The sequence below is a fragment of the Loxodonta africana genome, chromosome 21 (assembly GCF_030014295.1).
Source record: "Loxodonta africana isolate mLoxAfr1 chromosome 21, mLoxAfr1.hap2, whole genome shotgun sequence".
In the NCBI taxonomy this organism is placed as follows: Eukaryota; Metazoa; Chordata; class Mammalia; order Proboscidea; family Elephantidae; genus Loxodonta; species Loxodonta africana.
Window position 1 is genome coordinate 2,131,845 of NC_087362.1, and position 24,586 is coordinate 2,156,430.

General features: G+C 38.4%; 1 protein-coding gene across 2 annotated transcripts in view; it reads right to left on the bottom strand.

Annotated features, from left to right (window-relative positions):
* Positions 1-24,586, bottom strand: part of WWC2 (WW and C2 domain containing 2) — a 317,713-nt gene that overhangs the window by 18,702 nt on the left and 274,425 nt on the right. For both annotated transcript variants that reach the window (XM_064273548.1, XM_064273549.1), the window contains 4 exons: positions 7,036-7,157; positions 5,056-5,254; positions 3,430-3,594; positions 2,752-2,844 (listed from right to left, as the gene is read on the bottom strand). In XM_064273548.1, the coding sequence (XP_064129618.1) occupies positions 2,752-2,844; positions 3,430-3,594; positions 5,056-5,254; positions 7,036-7,157 (579 nt within the window). The remainder of the gene's footprint in view (positions 1-2,751; positions 2,845-3,429; positions 3,595-5,055; positions 5,255-7,035; positions 7,158-24,586) is intronic.

The window sequence follows — 24,586 nt, forward strand, 5'->3', positions numbered from 1 at the left end:
TAGGCAAAACACTAGGAAGATAAGACAATCTGACCTTGAGGACTTCAATTAGAGAACAGAATAATTACAGTAATCAGTAGTAAGCTGTGAAGCAGTGCCTGTAAGTGCCACACAAAGTCAGAGAAAGGAGAGATCATTTAGGGCTGGGCCAGACTGCCCTAGTGGCACAGTGGTTGAAAGCTTGGCTGCTAACCAAAAGGTTGGCAGTTCAAATCCACCAGCCACTCCTTGGAAACCCTGTGGGGCAGTTCTACTCTGTCCTACAGGGTTGCTATGAGTTGGAATCAACTTGACGACAGGAGAGGGCCTGTCTCTCTTCTTATTTCAGAAAGTTAGACCAAGTTGGAATAGATTTTACTGCCTCTTCCTATTTGTCTGTCCAGTATAATACATACTACACGTTCACTAAAAACCTACCCGCTAGCCTTCTGCAACATTCTTATTACTCGTTGCCATCAAGCTGATTTCGACTCATAGAGACCCTACAAGAGAGAGCAGAACTGCACCCAAGGGTTTCCAATGCTGTAATTGTTTATGGACTACCAGATCTTTCTCCCACGGAGCGACTGGAGGGTTTGAAGCTCCGACCTTTCAGTTAGTAGCTGAGCAATTGACTACTGTGCTTCCAGGGCTCTTAGTCTTCTTATTTTTTTTAAAAAAAAAAAAGCAAAAACAAAAAACCCATTGTTGTCAAGTCAATTCTGACTCACAGTGACCCTACAGGACAGAATGGAACTACCCTTGGTGCATTTGAACTGCTGACTCTTGCAACCATAGCTCTTAACCACTATGCCACCAGGGTTTCCAGTCTTCTTATTAAACCAAAAACCAAACCCAGTGCCGTCGAGTCGATTCCAACTCATAGCAACCCTATAGGACAGAGTAGAACTGCCCCATGGAGTTTCCAAGGAGAACCTGGAGGGTTTGAACTGCCGACCTCTTGCTTAGCAGCGGCAGCACCTAACCACTATGCCACCAGGGTTTCCAATTGGGTTCCCTTCATTCAACCTCTGCCCTTTCTAACAAACTCCATCCACAGCAAGAATCATCTAGACACACATTCTCTTTGATTTTATTTCTCATTTTTCAGAATCAGAAATCCTTCCTAGTTGTCCTGCATGTGGAGACTTTCTAAGGACTCAAGTGTGCAGTAGACAGGTGCTGGTAAATGGTTAACAACTGGCTCTCGGAGGGGGCATGGCACTGATTTGTAAGATTTGCCAATTTCTATGGTGTAAATACTTCCACTGCAACCATTTTCAAGCTATTAATGTGATTCACTGATTGTGGAGTTAGGAAGATAAGCACAATCAATTGGCTCTGGCAAGTTGGTATGGGCAGGCTCCAACACCACTGCCAATGGGTACGCTCTCATCTCCTAACTCATATCCCTGACACTTCTCCTTTCCAGTCAGGTAAACCTTTTACTGATCTTTGCAGAGATTTTGTTCTCTTACACCTTTATATCTTTTTCAGTTGTTGTTGCTAGGTACCATCGAGTCGGTTCTCATTCATGGCAACCCTACAGGACAGAGTATAACTGCTCCATAGGGTTTCCAAGGAGCACTTGGTAGATTTGAACCACCTACCTTTTGGTTAGCAGCTGAGCTCTTAAGCACAAAGCCACAGGGCTCCTCCTTTTTCAGTGATAACTCCTAAATTAGAATACCATTCCTCTTCATTTCTACCAAACCACATATCTGTCTATTTAAAAACCACTCTAAGAGAAAAAAAAAAAATCTGCTACACATTGTCTCAGGATTAACCTTTGTCTGACTCAAGTAGTTTTAATAACTAAGTTTATCAGAAATCTAAGCTTTTTCCAGCTCCCTTCAAGTCATAACCACTTCTAGATTACGATTTCCCTGAAGAGTTCCACCACCCTCTGAAAGTGTGTGCTGTTTAAGGCGGCAGGTGGCCTACATAATGAGTTGAGAAGAGTATGCATCCAAAATGATGGAAATTTAGGTGCTTTTAAAAGATAAGGTTTGGTCATCTGAAAACATCACCTTAAAATTTCATAAGAATGCTGAATGCTAAATAAATGCAGCATATTTATCTTATAGTAACAAAAAAAAGAAATATGTTTTTACTACTACCACGCTCTGGCTGAGCTGGATGACGCCTCACGTCTAAACATGCTTCCCTGCCCCTGTGTCATTCCATAACATCTCCTGTCAGCGCCCAGCATCCTCTCCTCACTCCTAACAAAAGCGGCCGTTTTCTTCCCAAAGTTTTAGGCACCAAAGTCACAGGCCTGCCACAGGAAGCCTTTCCTGACTCTCCCAGGCAGAGGGGCTCATTCCCTTCTGTTATCCCACCATCCTAAGCACACCTCTGATTCTCCTCCATACTGCAAACTCCTGAAGGCAGTGACTTTATCACCTACACAGCTGTGCACACACAGTACTCTGTACTTAGTAAACAACTCATTTTACACCGGAATTAGTAACAGTAAACAAACGACTTTCCATTAATATTTCTGCTATTGGTGAGTAAACAAACTAAATTTCCAGCCTTGGCTATCGCATTACCACCGGTCCAAACCAGTGGTGAGTGAATGGTCTGAGGCACATCTTCTACGTCCAAAACTGACAAAACCTTTGTGACTCCGTGTAAAGTACTCACAGTAGCTTAATTCAACAGCCTGAGCACGGAGCACTAACAGTCAACGGTCCTGGTATTTATGCCTCACAATTCGTGGTTCTGGGCTGGTCTAAAACAGTGGGATGTTAATGAGGGAATACATACCCTTTTAACCCTCAAACTGCGCCGTTCGCTGGAGTTTCTCACGAAGAGTGACTTTTTAGCCAGAGTTGAGCTGTCACTGTCACTCCGATTTAACTGCCAACAAAGGATTTAAAAAAAAAAAAAGGATAAAAAAATTACCACATAACAGAATGTAAGTTTTGAATTGAGAAGTTTAACAAATAAGCGGGTAGGGATAATGTGAGTTTATTACTTGAAGAAAATCCTCTAAGTAAGTTTTCCTCCTTCTATGCTGTTCTTAAATAAGATTGTTAGAAACTCTCTTTTTGGTAGCAGTTACCTGAAGTCATGTGTTAAGATAATTATATCTTTTTTGAAATAAAAGTATCCTTTGAATTTTTAGCTAGTAAGCAACATTCAAAAAACAGACCCAAGTCCAAATATGCGTTATAGGTCCGATTCTTAAATTTCACTTTTTTGCCAAATAAATGGCACTAAAACCAGTGAGACATTAAATTTGGAAGAAAAAACAAAAACCGACACCAAACAGAACCATTAGGGTGTGATACATATTACATATATTTTGCAGCCCGTCTAGCCAGGAGGCAGACTTTAAAGCTCCTCTGCACAGTCTCTGTCATCGGCGGGCTCCTCACTAGCAGGAAGGGAAGGGAAGAAAGCAGAGTTCCTACGTCTCGCCCTGCGTGCCGTTGGCCTCACCCTGCAGATGTACTGGCTCCGCTCTCCCGGTGAAAAGGTCTGTGAGCGCACTATCACGCTGCTTCTCACAAGGGGATGCTGGCGGGAGCCCAGGCCGCCGCGGTCTTTGGGGCGAACTGCTGCTCCGTTGTTAACGGCTTCGTCAGTGTTTGTCTCTTTATCGACCTACAAGGGACGTTATCGGCATACGTTTATGCTCCTTTCCTCTAAGTAACAAAGAAATGTCTAATCTTACAATAGAGAGTCATCTAGCACCAAGGTCACTTCTAAGAGAACGGCTTTGTCTTACAGAACATGGTATTTCTGATGGGAAACTGGGAAGAATGGTCCTCTACTGAGTTCTCAGAAAGTTACCCACAGTAGGAAGGATAATATCTGCCCAACAATATTACCCATAAATATCGGTGCCACCTCCTATAGACTAGACCTAAAAGTAAAGCTATAGATTTACAGAGTACAAATGTTCTATAAAAAAATCCTATTTGGGAATATTTCACCATTAAACATTATTCAACTTTCTGACTAGGTTTTTTTCAGAATAAATAATAAATGCAATTAAATGTAAAAAAAAGAAAAAAAAAAAAAACCTGTTGCCATCAAGTCGATTCCAACTCAGTGACCCTATTGCACAGAGTAGAACTGCCCCATGGGGTTTCCAAGGAGCACCTGGTGGATTCAAACTGCCGACCTTGTGGTTAGCAGCCACAGCTCTTAACCACTACGCCACCAGGGTTTCTGTAATTAAATGTAAGAAAATGAAAATATACTAAACAGTTGTAGATTTAAATAGAATATGTAATCATGCAAATATGAATATATAACTGTTGTGAAGCAGAGTTTAGATTTTTATTGGATCTTTGGAAACGTAACAAAAAAATAAAACAAGTAAAAAAGGAAGTTTCTCAAATTACAGACTCAGAAGGCACAGGCAGATTATGGTTTAGCCCGATTCCAAACCCGCCTCTTACGTTCCTTTGTAAAAGGGAGTCCTCAGTGAGGGTATAATATTCTTTTTTCTCAGGAAAAAGAATTGGAATTTTCTAAACTCTGTCACCAATGTCACAAGCACACCAGCGTCCTCAAAGATGAAGCGTGCTCTCCCCACTCTGGGAATGGAAGTCTCAACACGCCTCTCACTCAACGAGCAGAGTTACCTGCTTAGTATCGTGGGTGGCACCTGTACTTACCCCAAGTCATCGGCTACCTTCCAGAACAGATTCAGTCAGAACACCAGCTGGCCAAAATGAACTCTAAACGTTTACTTCATGTTTGAAATGTAAATAACTTACAGCATTTATGAGACTTAGTACAATTAAGGAGTCATCCTGGTGTTGTCCAGGAAATTCAGAAAATACTTTTAATAGTCATAGAACATTTACAGCGATCTAAAGTAGCGTTTTTTCTCTTCTTATATCAAACGTAATTGTGAATTAGTATTTGGGGCCTATTTAAAATTTTAAAGCATTAACAATACTTCTTGCTGCCCACTGCCACAAATGCCTTTCCTCATCAGCTTTTGGGACAAAAACCTAACACTGAACTGTACCAAAGAGACAAACAAGCACCTCCTTAGACTACATGCTGCCTACAGATGGGTTTCAGGAGAGTACACTTGAAAACAATCACCAGGGTGGGCATTCCAGCGGGCGGCTGACTCCCAGGGTCTTGGGCACCGTCATTTTCGTTCCTACTCTTGTCTTCATTTGTCTCAGACACATTCGTGCTGGAATTTAAGTCTTCTGTACAGCTACCGCCCTCTGGCACTTTAACTGTAGTCTCTTCTTCAGTCACAAGGTCATCTGAAGCCTCTCTTAGCCTGGCTGACCTATGGTGGAATAAAATCATAAAACAAAACAGACCTCAGGTCAAGCAGGTGAGTGCCACAAAGAAAAGTACAATGTAGACATGTTAACCTATTATCTGGGCGATGGATAACAGACTCAATATAATGATTTCAAGACATTTCCTTTGGCTAGAACTTTTAACCAAATGCCTCGTTTTCACTTGGCTATCTAGTAACCTGTAGCAAAACCACTGTAATTTGGTATTGGCAAAGTTAAACTCATGAAATTTGACCTAATTCCCAGATGTCAGAATAGAAATATTCTGAAAATCACATGTAAAGTGTTGATGCTCACTATGATGTAAGCTCGCATTGGCTGTTCATTTACCGAAAAGTAATCTACTGTGAAATTAATCATATAACAGAATGGAGTGACTCTCAGCCAAGAGTGGATAAGGACATGAGGATGCGAGACGTCCATCCACCAACGTGCTTGCATTCTAGCAAGAGTAGAACCTTGTGAAAAGGAGATTTACTACTGAAGTATCAGAACACTTTTAATGCCACATGCTGTCATCTTAACAAAAGCCACAGCACAGACTTGGGCCACATTACAAGTGGCACTCCAGAATACAAACACGGTTTGTAATCTGTATAACCTGTATTTACAAGGAAGTCCACTAGCAGGGTGGTTTAGAACATCTCATGCTTTGTTGAGTTTTCATGTTCTCTGAACAGAAACATGCTTTCCATTGGTTGTGACTGGTGATATACTGATAATGGGCACAGATGAGCTATTAAAGGCCATGCCATGAAATGCTCACAAGGGGGAATCAGCAATGGATAACAACACTCATTAATCTCTTTTATACGGACTAAGTGTATTTTTTTTAAATGTGTGTAAAACAATTGTATTTTACATGCAAGAGAAAGGCTTAGTATTTAAAATTTATTTGTTTTGCAGTGCTCTAATTTTTATTTACAACAAAGGACTTTTGATAAGGACAAAGTATACTTATACCTTTTTGCACCACTGTGGTAATTGTTCCTTCTAAATGACCATAACTGTATTAATAATTTACCTTGCCACTCTGAGTGTGTAAAAAGTCAAATACATATACATACATACACACACACAGAAGTGCATGCTATATATGAATATGCATGTAAGTGCGAAGAGTAATTCAAATATAACAGCAAAAGGATCTGTATATATGAAACTAAACTAAGTCATTTATACATTTACTTCAACAACAAGCATTCACTAGAATTTGTTTTTACAGAAAACAGTGCAAACCAGGAAAGATAGCTCTTTATACATATATGAATCAGGATAAAGTTATAATAACATTTTTTTTCTTTTTTAAGGATTGGGTATGGATAAGAGAAGGGAAGAGAAAAGAGTAAGGAAGATTGAAGTGGTAACAAATAGAGAAATGATGACTTATAAGATGTTTTCTAAGTACCTGCTTTGACTTATCAGAGACTACATGATACATCTGGTACCCATACCATTCAAATTAGATACCTAGACTTTAAAAAAAAAAAAAGCTCAGAAAATAGTGTTAAAAATTAGTGAAGCAAGAAAAAAGAATCTTACTAATGTGTTAACTCTGCCCATTGATTTTGCCATTACCTCCTTCAACTTGCGGATGACCAAGGACAGATAGTCTCCTATCCACAAACTCACTGAAGCGACATTGTTTTGCATAATGCCAGAAATAAGATATGAACCTATAAAAAAGTTTCCCTGAAAGTTTCTTATAAGAAACTAAACTCATCCTCTTCGAATTCTCAATAGCAAAAGGAAATGACTACATTACCAATCTGGACCTCTTTGCTCTTCTTCTTGCCCTAGGTCCTCTTCCTCTTCTTCCTGTGCTAATTCTTGCTCCACAGCCAGCAGCTCAGCTGACGTTCTTGCAAGTAAGGCTGACACTGCATCCTGGAGAACGTAAAACAAAGAGCAATTAACATCATATGCTTGGAGAAATTGTTAAAAAAATTATCAGATGGGAAATCATACTTCCAGCTGTGAAAAAGAAGCTTCTATCAGACCCAATTCTTCTCCTGAGAACAAATATGAAACTGGATAAAGCAAAATAAAAAGTAAAAGGCAAAAATCAAACAAAGAAAACCCCTCAGCTATTTTAAGGCAACTAAGGGCAATTAAGGCAGGCAGGACTAGAAGACCAAGATCCCAAGGAGAACGGAAATTCAATGAGGTGAGGTAACTATCGCTGCAGCTCTTGTCTCTTGGGAGCCTATGTCACTTCTACCGGTGGGGCATTCAGGCTTAACACACCTTGGTTGCTTAGAACTGTGGCACCGCCACTAGGATGGGAAGACTAAAACTGAGTTAAGGTTTACCAAGGTAGTCAGCATATAAGGGATCAGAGAAGATGAACTGCAAAGTGAGGCAAATATTCTGTGCGACATTCCCTTCTAGGCATTTGCTATTCCTAAACAGTACATGTACAGAGCAAGAAGTGAGAAGCCATGCAAAATCAGATAGCAAGAGACTAAAAAAGCAAGCAGATAATTTCAGTTGCCTCATGGTACTAGGTAGATAAAAATTGGAATTCAGGTCCCTCAAGTGATCCAAGTGATCTGCTCATATTATAATGTCTGCCAGAAAAATATTAAATTCCTGCTAGAGGATGATATCAACCAGACCCTGCACAATTCTTCATACACAATACTCAACATTCCATTAGAATTAGGACCTAATGACCAAAAGTAAAGAGGAAAAAAAAATAGACAACAGAGGCAGATAAACAGGTGATCCATATACTGGAGTTATTAGAGAAGGAATTTAAAATTTTATAATTAATATGTTCAGGAAAACTAATGAAAAGATGGAGAATTTCACTAGCTCAAAGAAAAACCACATTAGGTACATTAGAGTGAAATTGTTAAAAACAAGAAAAAGGAAAAATCTTAAAGGCAGCAAGGGAAAAAAAGACTCACCTCCAATATCAATAGAATTAATGGAAACCAGAAGACAAAAGAAACGGTATCTTTTTAGTAGATAAGAATTATGTTAGGGGAAGGAAAGGACAACACACAAAACAGAGTTTACTAAGAAAATTTTCTGCATCCCATTTTGGTGAGTGGTGTCTGGGGTCTTAAGAGCTAGCAAACAGTCTTCTACGATGCATCAATTGGTCCCAATGCACCTGGAGCAAAGGAGAATGAAGAACACCAAAGACACAACGAAAATATGAGCCTTGCAAGGGACAGAAAGGGCCACATAAACCAGAGACTCCATCAGCCTGAGACCAGAAGAACTAGATGGTGCCTGGCTACCACCAATGACCGCCCTGACGGGGAACACAACGGAGAGTCCCTGATGAAGCAGGAGAAAAGTGTGGTGGAGAGCTCAAATTCTAGTAAAAAGAGCAGACTTAATGGTCTGACTGAGACTAGAGGAACCCTGGAAAACATGGCCCCCAGACTCTCTGTTAGCCCAGAACTGAAACCATTCCCAAAGCCAACTCTTTAGATAAGATTAGACTGGACTATAAGACATAAAATGATACTCGTGAAGAAAGTATTTCTTAGCTCAAATAGATACATGACACTAAATGGGTAGCTCCTGTCCGGAGGTAAGATGAGAAGGCAGAAAGGGACAGGAACTGGCTGAACGGACACGGGAAATCCGGGGTGGAAAGGAGGAGCGTGCTGTCACATTATAGGGAGAGCAACTAGGGTTACATAACAATGTGTGTATAAATTTTTGTATGAGAAACTAACTTGAACTGTAAACTTTCACTTAAAAAAAAGAAAAATGATATCTTTAATATGTTCAAAGTAAATAACTGCCCACCTAGAATTCTATATGCAGCAAAAATGTCCTTCACAAATGAAATTGAAATAAAGACATCAACAAATCTATTTTAAAAAAAAACTAAATGGAGTCCTTTAGGCAGAAAGAAAACGACCCAAATGGAAGCACAATAATGGAGAAAGAAATAAATAACCCCAGAAAGGTAAATACATGGGAAAATATAAATAAGTATTGATTGCCAATAAAACAATAGTAATAATGTTTTGTGGGGTAAAAAAATACATGTAACTACAATATATGATGATAATTGCATAGAAAAGTAAAGAGAAAAAATGAGGCTGAAGTCTTAAAATCCTTGTACTGTCTGGGAAGAAACAGAAATATTAATAAAGGTACATTCTAATAAGACAAGGATGGATGCTATAATCAATCTCCGGGGTAACTGCAAAACAAGAAATGACTGTATTACTAATGAGCTAATAGATTAATCCAAAAGAAGAAGAAGAAGAAGAAGAAAAAAAGAACAAAGATGGGACTAAAAAAAAACATATGATAAGATGATAGATTCAAACCCATATATATCAGTAACAACATTAAATATAAATGAACTAAATATACTAATGATGAAGATGATAAGACCGGATAATAAATCAAAAACCAACTGTATACTGATTACAAATGACACATTTAAAATAAAAGAATTCAGAAAGGTTGAAAGTAAAAAGAAGGGAAAAGATAAAGTATGCAAACACTAACTGAAAAAGGCTGATACAGCTATACTAATATCAGACAAAGTAGACTTTAAAACGAAAAGGATTACCAGAGATACAGGGGGACATTTCATAACGATAAAAGGTTCAGTTCAGCAGGAAGATACAACACAATGCTAAATTTACATTCACCTAATAATACAGTCTTAAAATATATGAAGTAAAGCTGACAGAATTGAAAGGTATGGATTTATCTACAATTATAGAGATGTTAATATACCTTTCAATAACTGATAAAATAAGCATAATGAAAAATCAGTAGAGATGTAGAAGATCTGAAAAACAAAATTAACAAACTCGATCTGTAGAATACACATTTTTTCAACAACACATGGAATGTTTAACAAAACTGACCACATGCTAAACCTAAAGCAGGTCTTAATACTCTGTACGATTAAACAGTATGTAGCCTGTTCTCTGAAAACAGTGAAATACAACTAGAAATCAGCAACAAAAAGATAACTAGAAAATCCCCCACTCTTTGGTAATTAAGTAGATACACTTCTTAAAAAGAAAAAGAACAAAGAAACAAAAAACCCTCATGAATCAAAGAAGAAATCACAATGGAGACTATAAACTTTTTCATTCAATGACACTTTGGTCTTTTTTTTTTTTTTTTTTTAACCAAAATTTGTGAAAAGCAGCCAAAGCTGCTTTTGTGTTCAAATGGAATTTTTTAGTACTAAGTGTATATAGCCCCCATGTGTCTGTCAGTTTGTCATACTGTGGGGGCTTGAGTGCTGCGGTGATGCTGGAAGCTATGCCATCGGTATTCAGATACCAGCAGGGTCACCCATGATGGACAGGTTTCAGCCGAGCTTCCAGACTAAGACAGACTAGGAAGGACTCAGCAATCTACTTCAGAAAAGGATTAGCCAGTGAAAACCTTATGAATAGCAGCAGAGCACTGTCTGATACAGTGCCAGAAGATGAGCCTACCAGGCTGGAAGGCACTCAAGAGATGTCTGGGCAAGAGCTGTCTGTCTCCTCAAGGTAGAGTTGACCTTAATGACGTGGATGGCACGACTCAAAGTGAAGAGAAACAGCTGCAAACATCCATTAATAATCAGAACCTAGAATGTAGGAAGTATGAATCTGAAATGGACTGGTATTAGCCATTTTGAATTGGGAAATTATATGGTCTGCTACGGTGGGAATGACAACCTAAAGAGGAATGGCATTGGATTCATTATCAAAAAGAACATTTCAATATCTATTCTGCAGTACAAAGCTGTCAGTGATACGATAATATCCATACAACTACAAGGAAGACCAGTTAATACGACTATTATTCAAATCTACGCACTGGCCACTGAGGCCAAAGATAAAGAAATTGAAGATTTTTACCAGCTTTTCCAGTCTGAAATTGATCAAACACGCAATCAGGATGCATTGATAATTACCGGTGACTGGAATGTGAAAGTTGGAATCAAATGAGAAGGGTCGGTAGTTGGAAAATATGGCCTTGGTGACAGAAATGATGCCGGAGATCACGATAGAATTTTGTAAGACCAACAAGTTCTTCATTGCAAATACTGTTTTTCACCAACATAAACTGCAACTATACATGGGATCTCACCAGATGGAATACACAGCAATCAAATCGACTACATCTGTGGAAAGAGACGATGGAAAAGCTCAATATCATCAGTCAGAACAAGGCTAGGGGCAGAGTGTGAACAGACCACCAATTACTCTATGTAAGCTCAAGTTTAAACTGAAGAAAATTAGAACAAGTCCACAAAAGCCAAAGTATGACCTTCAGTATATCCCACCTGAATTTAGAGAACATCTCAAGAATAGATTTGACATGTTGAACACTAATGACCAAAGACCAAATGAGTTGTGGAATGACATAAAGGACAGCAAACACGAAGAAAGCAAGTGGTCATTAAAAAGATAGGAAAGGAAAGAAAGAAAAGACCAAAATGGATGTCAGAAGAGACTCTAAAACTTGCTCTTGAACATCGAGTGGCTAAAGCAAAAGGAAGATACAATAAAGGAAAAGAACTGAACAGAAGATTTCAAAGGGCAGCTCAGGAAGACAAAGTATAGTATTATAATGACATGTAAAAAGAGCTGGAGATAGAAAACCAAAAGGGAACAACACACTCAGCATTTCTCAAGCAGAAAGAACCGAAGAGAAAATTCAAGACTTGAATTGCAAAAGTGAAGGATTCTATGGGGAAAATATTAAATGATGCAGGAAGGATCAAAAGAAGATGAAAGGAATACACAGAGTCATTATACCAAAAAGAATTGGTCGATGTTTAACCATTTCAAGAGGTAGATTATGATTAGGAACCGATGGTAGTGAAGGAAGAAGTCCAAGCTGCACTGAAGGCACTGGTGAAAAATAAGGCTCCAGGAATCGACAGAATATCAATTGATATGTTTCAACAAATGGATGCAGCACTGGAAGTACTCACTTGTCTATGCCAAGAAATTTGGAAGACAGCTACCTGGCCAACCAACTGAAAAAGATCCATATTTATGCCTATTTCCAAGAAAGGTGATCCAACAGAATGCAGAAATTATCAAAAAATATCATTAATATCACAGGCAAGCACAATTTTGCTGAAGATCATTCAAAAGCAGTTGCAGCAGTATATCGACAGGAAACTGTGGGAAGTTCAAGCCGGATTCAGAAGAATGATGCAGAACCAGGGATATCATTGCTGATGTCAGATGGATCGTGGCTGAAAGCAGAGAATACCATAAAGATGCTCACCTGTGTTTTTTTGACTATGCAAAGGCATTCAACTATGTGGATCATAAGAAATCATGGATAACATTGTGAAGAATGGGAATTCCAGAACACTTAATTGTGCTCATGAGGAACCTGTACATAGAACAAGAGGCAGTTGCTTGGACAGAACAAAGGGATACTGAGTGGTTTAAAGTCAGGAAAGGTGTGCATCCGGGTTGTATCCTTTCACCATACCTATTCAATCTGTATGCGGAACAAAAATTCCGAGAATCTAGACTACATGTAGAAGAATGGGGCATCAGGATTGGAAGACTCATGAACAACCTGCCTTACATAGATGACACAACCTTGCTTGCTGAAAGAGGACTTGAAGCACTTACTGATGAAGATCAAAGACCACAGCCTTCAGTATGGATTACATCTCAACAGAAAGAAAACAAAAATCCTCACAACTAGACCTGTAAGCAACATCGTGATAAATGGAGAAAAGACTGAAGTTCTCAAGGATTTCATTTTCCTTGGATCCACAATCAACACCCATGGAAGCCGCAGTCAAGAAATTACAAGACGCATTTCACTGGGCAAATCTGCTGCAAAGGACCTCTTTAAAATGTTGAAAAGCAAAGATATCACTTTGAAGACTAAAGTGTGCTTGACCCAAGCCATGGTATTTTCAATTGCATCATGTGTACGCAAAAGCTGGACGATGAATAAAGAAGACCGAAGAACTGATGCCTTTGAATTATGTGGGCAAAGAATATTGAATATACCATGGACTGCCAAAAGAACAAACAAATCTGTCTTGGAAGAAGTACAACCAGGGTGCTTCTTAGAAGCAAGGACAGCAAAACTGCATCTTACATACTTTGGACATGTTAGGAGGAATCAGTCCCTGGAGGACATCATGCTTGCTAAAGTACAGGGTCTCTTTCAACTGAGATTCTATGAGCAAATTAAGCCCTCAGTAAGCTGTTATATGTAAAGAATTACATTCTCACATATGCACCTCCTATAATAGTGTAAGCTATGTACCATCTTTGAGATAATTAAGAAAATCGTATATTTCAAATCATTTTATGTAGGGCTTAATTCACGTGCAGAATCCTTGTTGAGAAAGGCTGTTTTCCACAAAGAATACTACAGGTTGAGCTAGTGAATTCTCTTGGGAATTCTTCCAAATATTTAAGAAATAACATCCATCTTACAAAAACCTTTGCAGAGATTATAAAAACCAAGAAAATACTTTTCAAACTTATATTGTGAGGCCTGCAAAACCTTGATACCAAAACCTTACAAATATATTACAAGAAAAAAAAATTAAAGACTAATCTCTCTAATAGAAAAAACCCTAAACAAAAAATTACGAAATCAAACCTATCTAATCAATCTCTATCTATCTTTCTGTCTGCCTATCTATCTATCTTTCACATAATATAACATGATGAAGTATGTTTTATTTCGGGAATCTAGGGATGGTTTAACATTCCAAATTCAATATGTAATTCACCACATTAAGAGAATAAAAGAGACAATCATACAATCATCATCAGAGATGTAGGAAAAATATTTGATTAAATTTATTATCTATGCATAATAAACAAAAATCTAGGAAAGCTAGAAATAAAAGGAAATTTCCACAATCTGACACAGATTATCTATTAAAAATCTACAGGAAATTATATTTAATTATGAATTATTGAAAGCCTTTTTTTTTGAAAAAGTATAGTGTAGGCACAAAGATAAAGAACTGAGCCAATTGAACAAAATAGAAAATATAGGAACAGATTCCACATATGGGGGTGACCTGATGTATGACAAATGTGACACAGTAGTGCAGCTGGGAAAGAGGGTCTTTACAACAAATGGCGCTAGGTGAATTGCCTACCACATGGATTAAGAGGAATCTTCATTCCTACCCCATACCTCAGGAGTCCTGGTAGTGCTGTGGTTAAAGTACTCAGCTGCTAACCAAGAGGTTGGGGGTTTGAGCCTATCAGCCGCCCCATCGGAGAAAGATGTGGTAGTCTGCTTCCATAAAGACTTACAGCCTCAGAAACTCTGTAGGGCAATTCTACTCTCCCACAGGGTTACTTTGAGTTGGAATTGCCTCAATGGCAATTGGTTTTGCTACCCCATACATTAAACAAAAATTAATTTTAGATGGATGTACATTTGAAAAGCAAAACGATAAAGCTTTTATAAGACAACAAAGGAAAACATCTTCATGACCTTGGAGCAGGCAAACAGTTCTTAAATAGGAAAGAAAAAGTACTAGCCATAAGGGGAAAAATAGGTAAGACTATATTAAAAATAAACACTTCTGTTCATCAAAAGGCAACATGAAGAAAATGAGAAGGAAAGTCACAGAGTGGGTAAAGATATCTGCAATACATATATTTGACAAAGGACTCATACCCTACCATCTAATAATAAAAATCCAATAGAAAAAAGGCCAAAATCTTACACACTTCACAAAAGATGACAATCATTATATATATTGTAATACATTATATATATTTTAATCACAGAAGTGCAAATTAAAAACAATGAGATGTTGCTATCCACTCACTGAAATGGCTAAAATCAAAGAAAACAGGCAGTACTTTTACCAAAGTACTTCTACAAGAATGCTCAGAGCAGCACTATTCATAATACAGCCCCCCAAACTAGAAAGAACTCAAATGTCCCTCAATAGTAGGATAGATAATAAACTGTAGTATAAACAATTCAATATCATGCAACAATGAGAATGAATAAACTATAACTACACAAAACAACATAGATGACTCTCATAATGTTGAATACAAGATGCCAGACACAAAAGAGTATTTGCTGAATAATTCCATTACACGAGATTCAAAAACAGGCAAAACTAACATATGGCGACAGAAGTCAGAAAAGATACTACCTTTAGGGGAGGGTGGTCGTGACTAGGATGGGGCACAAAGGAGGATCCTCGGATGCTGGCAATGTACTACATCTTGATCTGGGTGGTAGCACATAGGTGTGTCTGCTTTGTGAAAATTCTTTCAATTATTCATGTGAAATTTGAGCACTTTGTTATAAGTTCTTCAACCACAAAGCAAACAAATTAGAAACAAAACCAGAAAAAAAAATTTGGGAAATTCACATATATCTGAAATTAAACAACATATTCCTATTTAGGTTATTCGTAAGTAATGAGTCAAAGGTGAAATCACAAAGAAAACTGGAAAATACTTTGAGATAAACAAAAATTAAAACACAACATACAAAACTTAGGCTAAAGCAATGTTCAGAGGGAAATTTACAGCTGAAAACACCCATATTAAAAAATATCTCAAATTGGAGATGGAGCCAACATGGCACTGTAGACAGAAGCACCAGGTCTGCCTCTGCAGCAAAGACCAGAAAAACTAAAAGTAAAACAGATACAAACGTCAATCCTGGAACCCTATGCGTCAAATGAAGGAATAAAGAACTCGATCAAGCACTGAATGGAATGAGAAACTGATAGAGAACAGAGAAAGAGGAGGGCTACAGACTGGAGGTCCCCTACCAGCTAATGCAGCACAGATTTGCCACCTTGGAGTACAGCCACCAAGGAATGCAGACAGGGAGTATGGGAAAGTAACGTCACGGAGATCCCAACAGGAGACAGAGTACCCAGTAGCCAGAGATACAGGATTCCTCACTCCCTCATCCTTCTTCCCTCTACATGGCTTCTGCCTCTTTTCAATGGGCCATGGTCACTCAGCCAGAGAAACGCCAGCTCACTACCACCTGGGTCTGCCCCGCCACCGCAAACCAACCCCTTCTGTGCCATTTTTTTTTTTTTGCTTGTTTTGTTGGTTTATTTATTTATAATTTTTGTGTTTTTTTTTTTTTTTTTGGCTTTTTTGTTGCTTTTCTCTCTCCCTTCCTTCCTTTCCTTTTCCCTGCCCAGCTAACCTCATGTGCCATCCCTTCCCCTTCTTGGCAGGCTGTGATTTTTTTTTTTTTTGGTTTGTTTTCTTTTTCTGCTGTTTCTTCTCTTTCTCTCATTTCCTTCCTTTCCTTTCTCCCACCTACCCAGCTGTGTGCACTGCCCCTACCCCTTCTCAAGGGGTTGTGCTGCACCATTCAGCTGGAGAGTCATTGCACGTGGCCTCCCCAGTCTGTGCCACTGTCACCGACCTGCTTCCTAAGTGCCATTTTTTTAAATTTATTGTTGTTGTCGTTAATGTTGTTTCTTCTGTTTCTCCCTTCCTTCCTTTCCTTTCTCCCATCCACCCAGCCCTATGCACCACCCCCACCCCTTGGCAGGCTGTGCTATACTGTTTGGCTGGAGAACCTCTAGCACATGGCCTCCTCAGGTCTGTGCCACCTCCACAGGATGATTCCCTCAATGCCATATTTTTTATTTTTCTTTATCTTTCCCCTTCTCCCTTTTCCTTCTCCTTCCCACCTACGCCCTCCTCTGTGTCTGCCCCTCCTGATGGGTCATGCTGTGCCACTGGCAAGGCAGACATCAGCTCACTGCCACCCTAATTCCACCCACCCTCCAACTACCGTATTTTTTGTTTGTTGGTTGGTTGTTTTTTTCTCTCTCTTTTCCCTCTTTCCTTTCCTTTCTCCTCCCCACCTAGCCCTGTGTGCCACCCACATCCCTTCTAAACAGGCTGAGCCACACCACTCAGCTACAGAGCCACTGGCACACAGCCTCATCAGGTCTGCCCCACCACTACCCGCCAAATGCTACCGTGTTGCTATTTACTTTTTTCCCCCATTTTTCCTTTTGTTTCTCTCTCTTCTTTCCCCTATCCACTCAGCTCAATATTTAAGTGACAACAACGTCAGAACAATAAAAGAGGACATAAATGGTGTAGGTATAGAACTTTCAAATGGAGAAGAAGTCAAGGTGATATCAAGTAATGAAAGACTGGTTTTAACTTGGGAAGATATGGGTAAATTTCAATGTAACCACAAAAAAAATTAATAAACCTACTCATCAAAACACAGAAGAAAAACATAAAGTCTTAGTAAACACAAAGATGGAATCAGGAAATTCCTAGAATCAAATGAGAATGAAAACACATCATACCAAAACCTCTGGGACACAGCAAAAGTGGTGCTTAGGGGTCAATTTATAGCAACAGATGCACACATCAAAAAATAAGAAAGGGGGAAAATCAAAACGTTAGCTATACAAATTGAACAAACAGAAAGGGAACAACAAAAGTAGCCCATGGCTACCAAAAGAAAGGAGATAATTAAGATCAGAGCAGAAATAAATGAAATATAGAACAGATGAACAACAGAAAGAGTCAACAAAACCAAAAGTTGGTTCTTTGAAAGGATCAACAAAATCAACAAACTACTGGCCAAAGTGACAAAAGAAAAACAGAAGAGGAAGGAAATAACCCAAATAAGAAACGAAATGGGGGACATTAAAACAGACCCAACTGAAATAAAAAGGATCATAACAGAGTATTATGAAAAACCAAGAGGAAATGGACAAATTTCTAGAAATACACAACCTACCTAAAGAAACACGAACTGAGGTTGAAAATCTGAACAGACACATACCAAGAGAAGAAACTGAAAGATAAAAAACAAAAATAAAAAGCTCTGGCCCTGATGGCTTCACTGGAGAACTCTACTAAATATTCAGAGAAGAGCTCACACCAGTACTACTCAAACTATTTCAGAACATAGAAAAGGAAGGCATACTTCCAAATTCATTCTATGAAGCCAATATAACACTGATAGTAAAACCAAGTAAAGACATCACACACACACACACAAAATCACACACCAATACCTCTCATGAATATAGATGCAAAAATTCTCAACAAAATTCTAGCCAATAGAATTCAGTGTCATATCAAAAAAAATTAATACACCACAACCAAGTGGGATTCATACCAGGTATGCAAAGATGGTTCAACATTAGAAAACCAATTAACATAGTCCACCACATAAATAAAACAAAAGAATCACATGATCATCTCACTCTACACAGAAAAAGGGATATGATAAAGTCCAACAGCCATTCCTGACAAAACTCTCAATAAAATAGGTATAAAAAGGAAATTCCTCAACATAATAAAGGCCATCTGTACATAACCAGCAAAGCCAGGTGGCTTAGAGTTTAAGTGCTATGGCTGTTAATCAAAAGGTCAGCAGTTCGAATCCACCAGGCACTACTTGGAAACTCTATGGGGCAGTTCTACTCTGTCCTATAGGGTTGCTATGAGTCAGAACTGACTTAATGGCAACAGGTTTTTTTTTTTTTTTTTTGCGGGGGAGGGGGTTCATACATAACCAACAACCAGCATCATTGTTAATGGAAAGAGGCTGAAAACATTCCCCGAGAAGAGGAACAAGACAAGGATGCCTGTTAACACCACTCCTATTTAACACTGTGCTGGAAATCCTAGCGATGCATAGCTACCATAGCTACAACAGAATGAAACACTGCCTGGTCTTGTGCCACCATTCTTGCAATGGCTGCTATATTTGAGCCCACTGTTGCAGCCACTATGTCAATCCATCTTGTTGAGGGTCTTCCTCCTTTTCACTGACCCTCTACTTTATAAAGTATGATGTCCTCCAGGGACTGATCCCTCCTGATAACATGTCCAAAGCACTTGAGATGAAGTCTCACCATCCTTGCTTCTAGGGAGCATTCTGGTTGTACTTATTCCAAGACGGATTTGTTTGTTTTGACAGTCCATAGAATATTCAATATTCTTCACCAACACCATAATTCAAAGGTGTCAATTCATCTTCCATCTTCCTTATTCACTGTCCAACTTTCATGTGTATATGACGTGACTGAAAATACCATGGCTTGGGTCAGGTGTACCTTAGACCTCAAAGTGACATCGTTGCTTTTGAACACTTTAAAGAGATCTTTTGTAGCAGATTTGACCTATGCAATAAGTCCTTTGATTTCCTGACTGCTGCTTCCATGGGCATTGATTGTGGATCCAAGTAAAATGAAATCCTTGACAACTTCAAACTTTTCTCCATTTACCGAGGTGTTGTTTATTGGTCCAGTTATGAGGATTTTTGGTTTCTTTATGTTGAGCTGTTTTTTAATTTTTTATGTTGAGGTGTAATCCATACTCAAGTATGTAGTCATTAATCTTCACCAGTAAGTGCTTCAAGTCCTCTTTGCTTTCAGCAAGCAAGGTTGTGTCATCTCCATATTGCAGGCTGTTAATGAATCTTCCTCCAATCTTGATGCCATATTCTTCTTCATACAGTCCAGTTTCTCAGATTAGTTGCTCAGGATACAAACTGAATAAGTATAGTGAAAGGATATACCTTGATACACACCCTTCCTGTTTATAAACCACACAGTATCCCCTTGTTCTGTTCGAACATTTTCTTTTTGGTCTATGTGCAGGCTCTGCATGAACACAAGTAAGTGTCCTGGAATTTCCATACTCTGCAATGTTATTCATATGTATATTTTTTGCTTTAGGTGAAGGTTTACAGAGAAATGTTTATCCATAATTTGTTGTGATTCACATAGTCGAATGCCTCTGCATAGAAAATAAAACACAGATAAACATCTTTCAGGTATTCTCTTCTTTCAGTCACGACCCATCTAACATCAGCAATGACATCCCTCATCCCACATTCTCTTCTGAATCCAGCTTGAGTTTCTGGTAGTTCCCTGTGGATGTATTCCTACAACCAGTTTTGAATTATCTTCAGCAAAATTTTACTTGCGTGTGATATTAATAACTCTAGGGGGTGGTTCTACTCTGTCCTATAGGGTCGCTATGAGTCGGAGTCAACTCGATGGCAATGGGTTTGGTTTTGGTGATATTAATAATATTATTAATTTCCACATTCCATTGGATCACCTTTCTTTGGAATGGGAGCAAATATGGATCTCTTCCAGAAGGTTGGCTAGATAGCTGTCTTCCAAATTTCTTGCCATAGATAAGTGAGCACCTGCAGCACTGTATCCATTTGCTGAAACTTTTTAATTAGTATTCCATCAATTCCTGGAGCCTTGTTTTTCAACAATTCCTTCAGTGCAGCTTGAAATTCTTCCTTCAATACCATCAACTTTTGATCATATGCTACCTCCTTAAATGGATGAATGTCAACAATTCTTTTAGGTACAGTGACTCTATGTATTCTTTCCATCTTCTTTTGATGCTTCCTGCATCGTTTGATATTTTCCCCAGAAGCCAAAATGCAAACTTGCTGCCATGGAGTCGGGTTCAACTCACAGTAAACCTATAGGACGGAGTAGAACTTTTCCATAGGGCTTCCAAGAGCAACTGGTGGATTCAAACCACTGACCTTTTGGTTGGTAGCTGAACGCTTTAAGCACTGTGCAACCAGGACTCCATTTTACCCATAAAATTTTTTTTTTTTTTATAGAATCCTTTAATATTCCAACTCAAGGCTTGAATTTTTCTTTTTTCAATTCTTTCAGCTTGAGAAATGCTTCTTCCCTTTTGGTTTTCTATCTCCAGGTATTTGCACATCATTATAATACTTTACCTTGCCTTCTCAAGCCGCCCTTTGAAATAATCTATTCAGTTACATCATCATTTCTTCCACTTGCTTTAGCGACTCAACACTCAAGAGCAAGTTAAAGCGTGTCTTTTGACATCCGTTTTTTTTTTTCTTTCTTTCCTGTCTTTTTAATGACCTTTTACTTTCTTGATGTCATCCCACAACTCGTCTGATCTTCGGTCATTAGTGTTCAATGTGACAAATCTATTTTTGAGACGGTCTCTAAATTCAGGTGGGATATACTCATGGTCATACTTTGGCTCTCATAGACTTGTTTTAATTTTCTTTGGCTTCAACTTAAACTAGCACATGAGCAATTGATGGTCTATTCCACCATCGGCCCCTGACCTTGTTGTGACTGATAATATTGAACTTCTCCATCATCTCTTTCACAGATGTTGTCGATCTGATTCTTGTGTATTCCACCTGGCGAAGTCCCTATGTATAGTCATTGTTTATGCTATGAAAACGGTATTTCCAATGAATAGGTTGCTGGTCTTGTGATCTCTGGCATCATTTCAACCATGAAGGACATATTATTAGTGATCCTTCTTTTTTTTTTTCTTCCAACTTTTGCATTCCAATCACCAGTAATTACCAATGCATCTTGATTACATATTTGATCAATTTCACACGGCAGAAGTCAGTAAAAATCTTTAATTTCTTCATCTTTGGCACTAGTGGTTGTTGCGTAAATGTGAATAACAGTCACACTAACTAGTCTTCCTCATAGGCATATAGATATTATCCTATCACTGACAGCATTGTACTTCAGGAAAGATCTTGAAATGCTGCTTTTGACAATGAATGTGATGTTTTCCTCTTCAATTTGTCATTTCTGGCAATGACTGTCCATATGACTGTCTGATTCAAAATGGCCAATACCAGTCCATTTCAGCACACTAATGCCTAGGATATCGATCTTCAAGCGTTCCATTTCATTTCTGACAACTTCCAAATTTCCCTAGATTCATATTTTGTACATTTCATGTTCTCATTATTAATGGATGTTTGCAGCTGTTTCTTCTCATTTTGAGTTGTGCCACATCAGCAACTGAAGTCCCAAAAGTTTTACTCCATTCACCTCATTAAGGTTCACTTTACTTTCAAGAAGCATATTCTGAGTGCCTTCCAACCTTAGGGGCTCATCTTCTGGCACCATGTAAGACAATGTTCTGCTGCTATTCATAAGGTTTTCGCTGGCCAATTTTTTAAAGAAATAGATCACTAGATCCTCCTTCCTCATCTGTCTTATTAGTGTGGAAGCTCTGCTGAAACATGTCCACCATAGGTGACCTGGCTGGTATTTGAAATAACATGTCATAGCTTCTAGCATCACAGCAACGTGCAAGCCACCATAGTTTGACAAACTGACAGACAACTGGTGAAAAGTTCCTTTAATATCCAAAAATCAATTAATGTAATAAACCATATCAACAAGACAAAGGACAAAAACTGCATGATCATATCAAATAGATGTAGAAAAAGCATTTTTAAAAAGTCCAACTCCCTTTCATGATAAAAAGACTAAAAAAACTAGGAATAGAAGTGAACTTCCTCAACTTGGTAAAGGGCATCAATGAAAAAACTCACACCTAACATCATTCTTCATCGTGAAGAACTGAAAATTTTCTAAGATTAGGAACAAGACAAGTATGTCAGCTCTCACCAAATGATGCATACAATTGGAAAGGAAGACGTAAAACTATTTGTAGATGGCATAATCTTGTATATAGAAAATCCTAAGGAATTCACTAAAAAACTATCAGAACTAATAAGTAAGAAACTCAGCAAGGTTGCAGGATACAAGATCAAAAGACAAAAATCAATTGTGGCAATGAACAATCAGAAAATGAAATTAATAGTTCCACTTACAATAGCATCAAAAAATATATACAATACTTAGGAATACATTTAACAAAGGAGTGCAAACTTGAATGCTGAAAACTACAAAAAATTTTTGAAAGAAATTAAAGAATATGTAAATAAATGAAAAAAAAAATCCATGCTAACAGATTGGAATGTTTAATATTGTTAGTATGACAATATTCCAAATCGATCCACAGGGTCAACACAATACCTATCAAAATTCCAGCTACCTTTTTTTTTTTTCTCTCTATTCAGAAATGCAGAAAATGATCCTAAAATTCTTATGGAAAGTCAAGGTATCCTGAATAGCCAAAACTATCTTGAAAAATAAAAACAATGCCGGAGGACCTACACTTCCTGGTTTCAAAACATATTAACAAAGCTACAGTAATTAAGGTAGTAGGGTACTGGCATTAGGATGGACAGATAGATTAATAGAACAGGATTTAGAGTACAGAAATAAACACTTACATTTATGGTCTAATGATTTTTGACAAGTGTGCCAAGACAATCCACTGGGGGATAGAAGAGTTTTTTCAACAAACATTGCTGGTACAACTGGATATTCATATGCAAAAAGATAAGTTGAACCCCTTCCTCACATCATACATAAAATAAATTTAAAACAGATCAGAGACCTAAATGTAAAACTGAAACTGCAAAACTACTGGTAGAAAACACAGCAGCATATCTTCATTCACCCGATTTACCTTGGGTTAGGCAAAGCCTTCTTAGATATGACACCAAAAGCATGAGCAACAAAAGAAAAAATAAACTGGACTTCAAAATTAAAAAAAAAAAAATTGTTGAAAACGAAACCATTAAGAAAGTAAAAAAGACAACACAGAGAATGAGAGAAAATAACTGCAAATTATTTACCTGGTAAGGGGCTCGTATCCAGAACATATAAAGAACTCTTTATAACTCAACAATAAAGATCTAAATACCATATTTTTACACAAATAATGTGTGCCTTTTGCATCTGTTGGCCGTGGCCTACCCCAGCGAGACACCCTCACAAGCACCTCCACGCCAATTCTCTTCCACATATTGCCATAAAAAAAAATTAGCATAGTGTGCTTACGAAAATATCTCAGGTGGGAGGACGCGTAGGCAAACAAACGAAGGTAAGCATTATTAGCGTAAAAATATGATAGCCATTTCTCCAAAAAAGATACACTAACAGCCAAAGAACCAAACCTGAACCTGTTTCCCTTGAGTTGATTTCAGCTCATAGCAACCCTACAGGAGAGGAGAACTGCCCACATAGTTTCCAAGGAGCAGCTGGTAGATTCAAACTGTTGATCTTCTGATTAGCAGCCGAGCTCTTAACCACTGGCCACTAGGCTCCAATGGCCAAATAAGCACGTGAAAATATGCTCAACCTCATTATTTATTACCCTCTGCCCTTGAGTTGATCCTCACTCACAGGGACCCCACAGCACACACGAGGCTGTAAATCTCTCTGGAAGCAGGCTGACACATCTTTCTCTTGCAGAGCCACCGGTAGTTTCAAACCACCAACCTTTTGATTAGTAGTCAATCACTTTAACCACTGTGCCAACAGAGATCCTTCATTAGTTATTACCCAACCCATTACCGTCACGTCAATTCCGACTCATAGTGACCCTATAGGACAGGGTGGAACTGCCCCACAGAATTTCCAAGGAGCGCCTGGCGGATTCAAACTGGTGACCTTTTGGTTAGCAGCCATAGCACTTAACCTC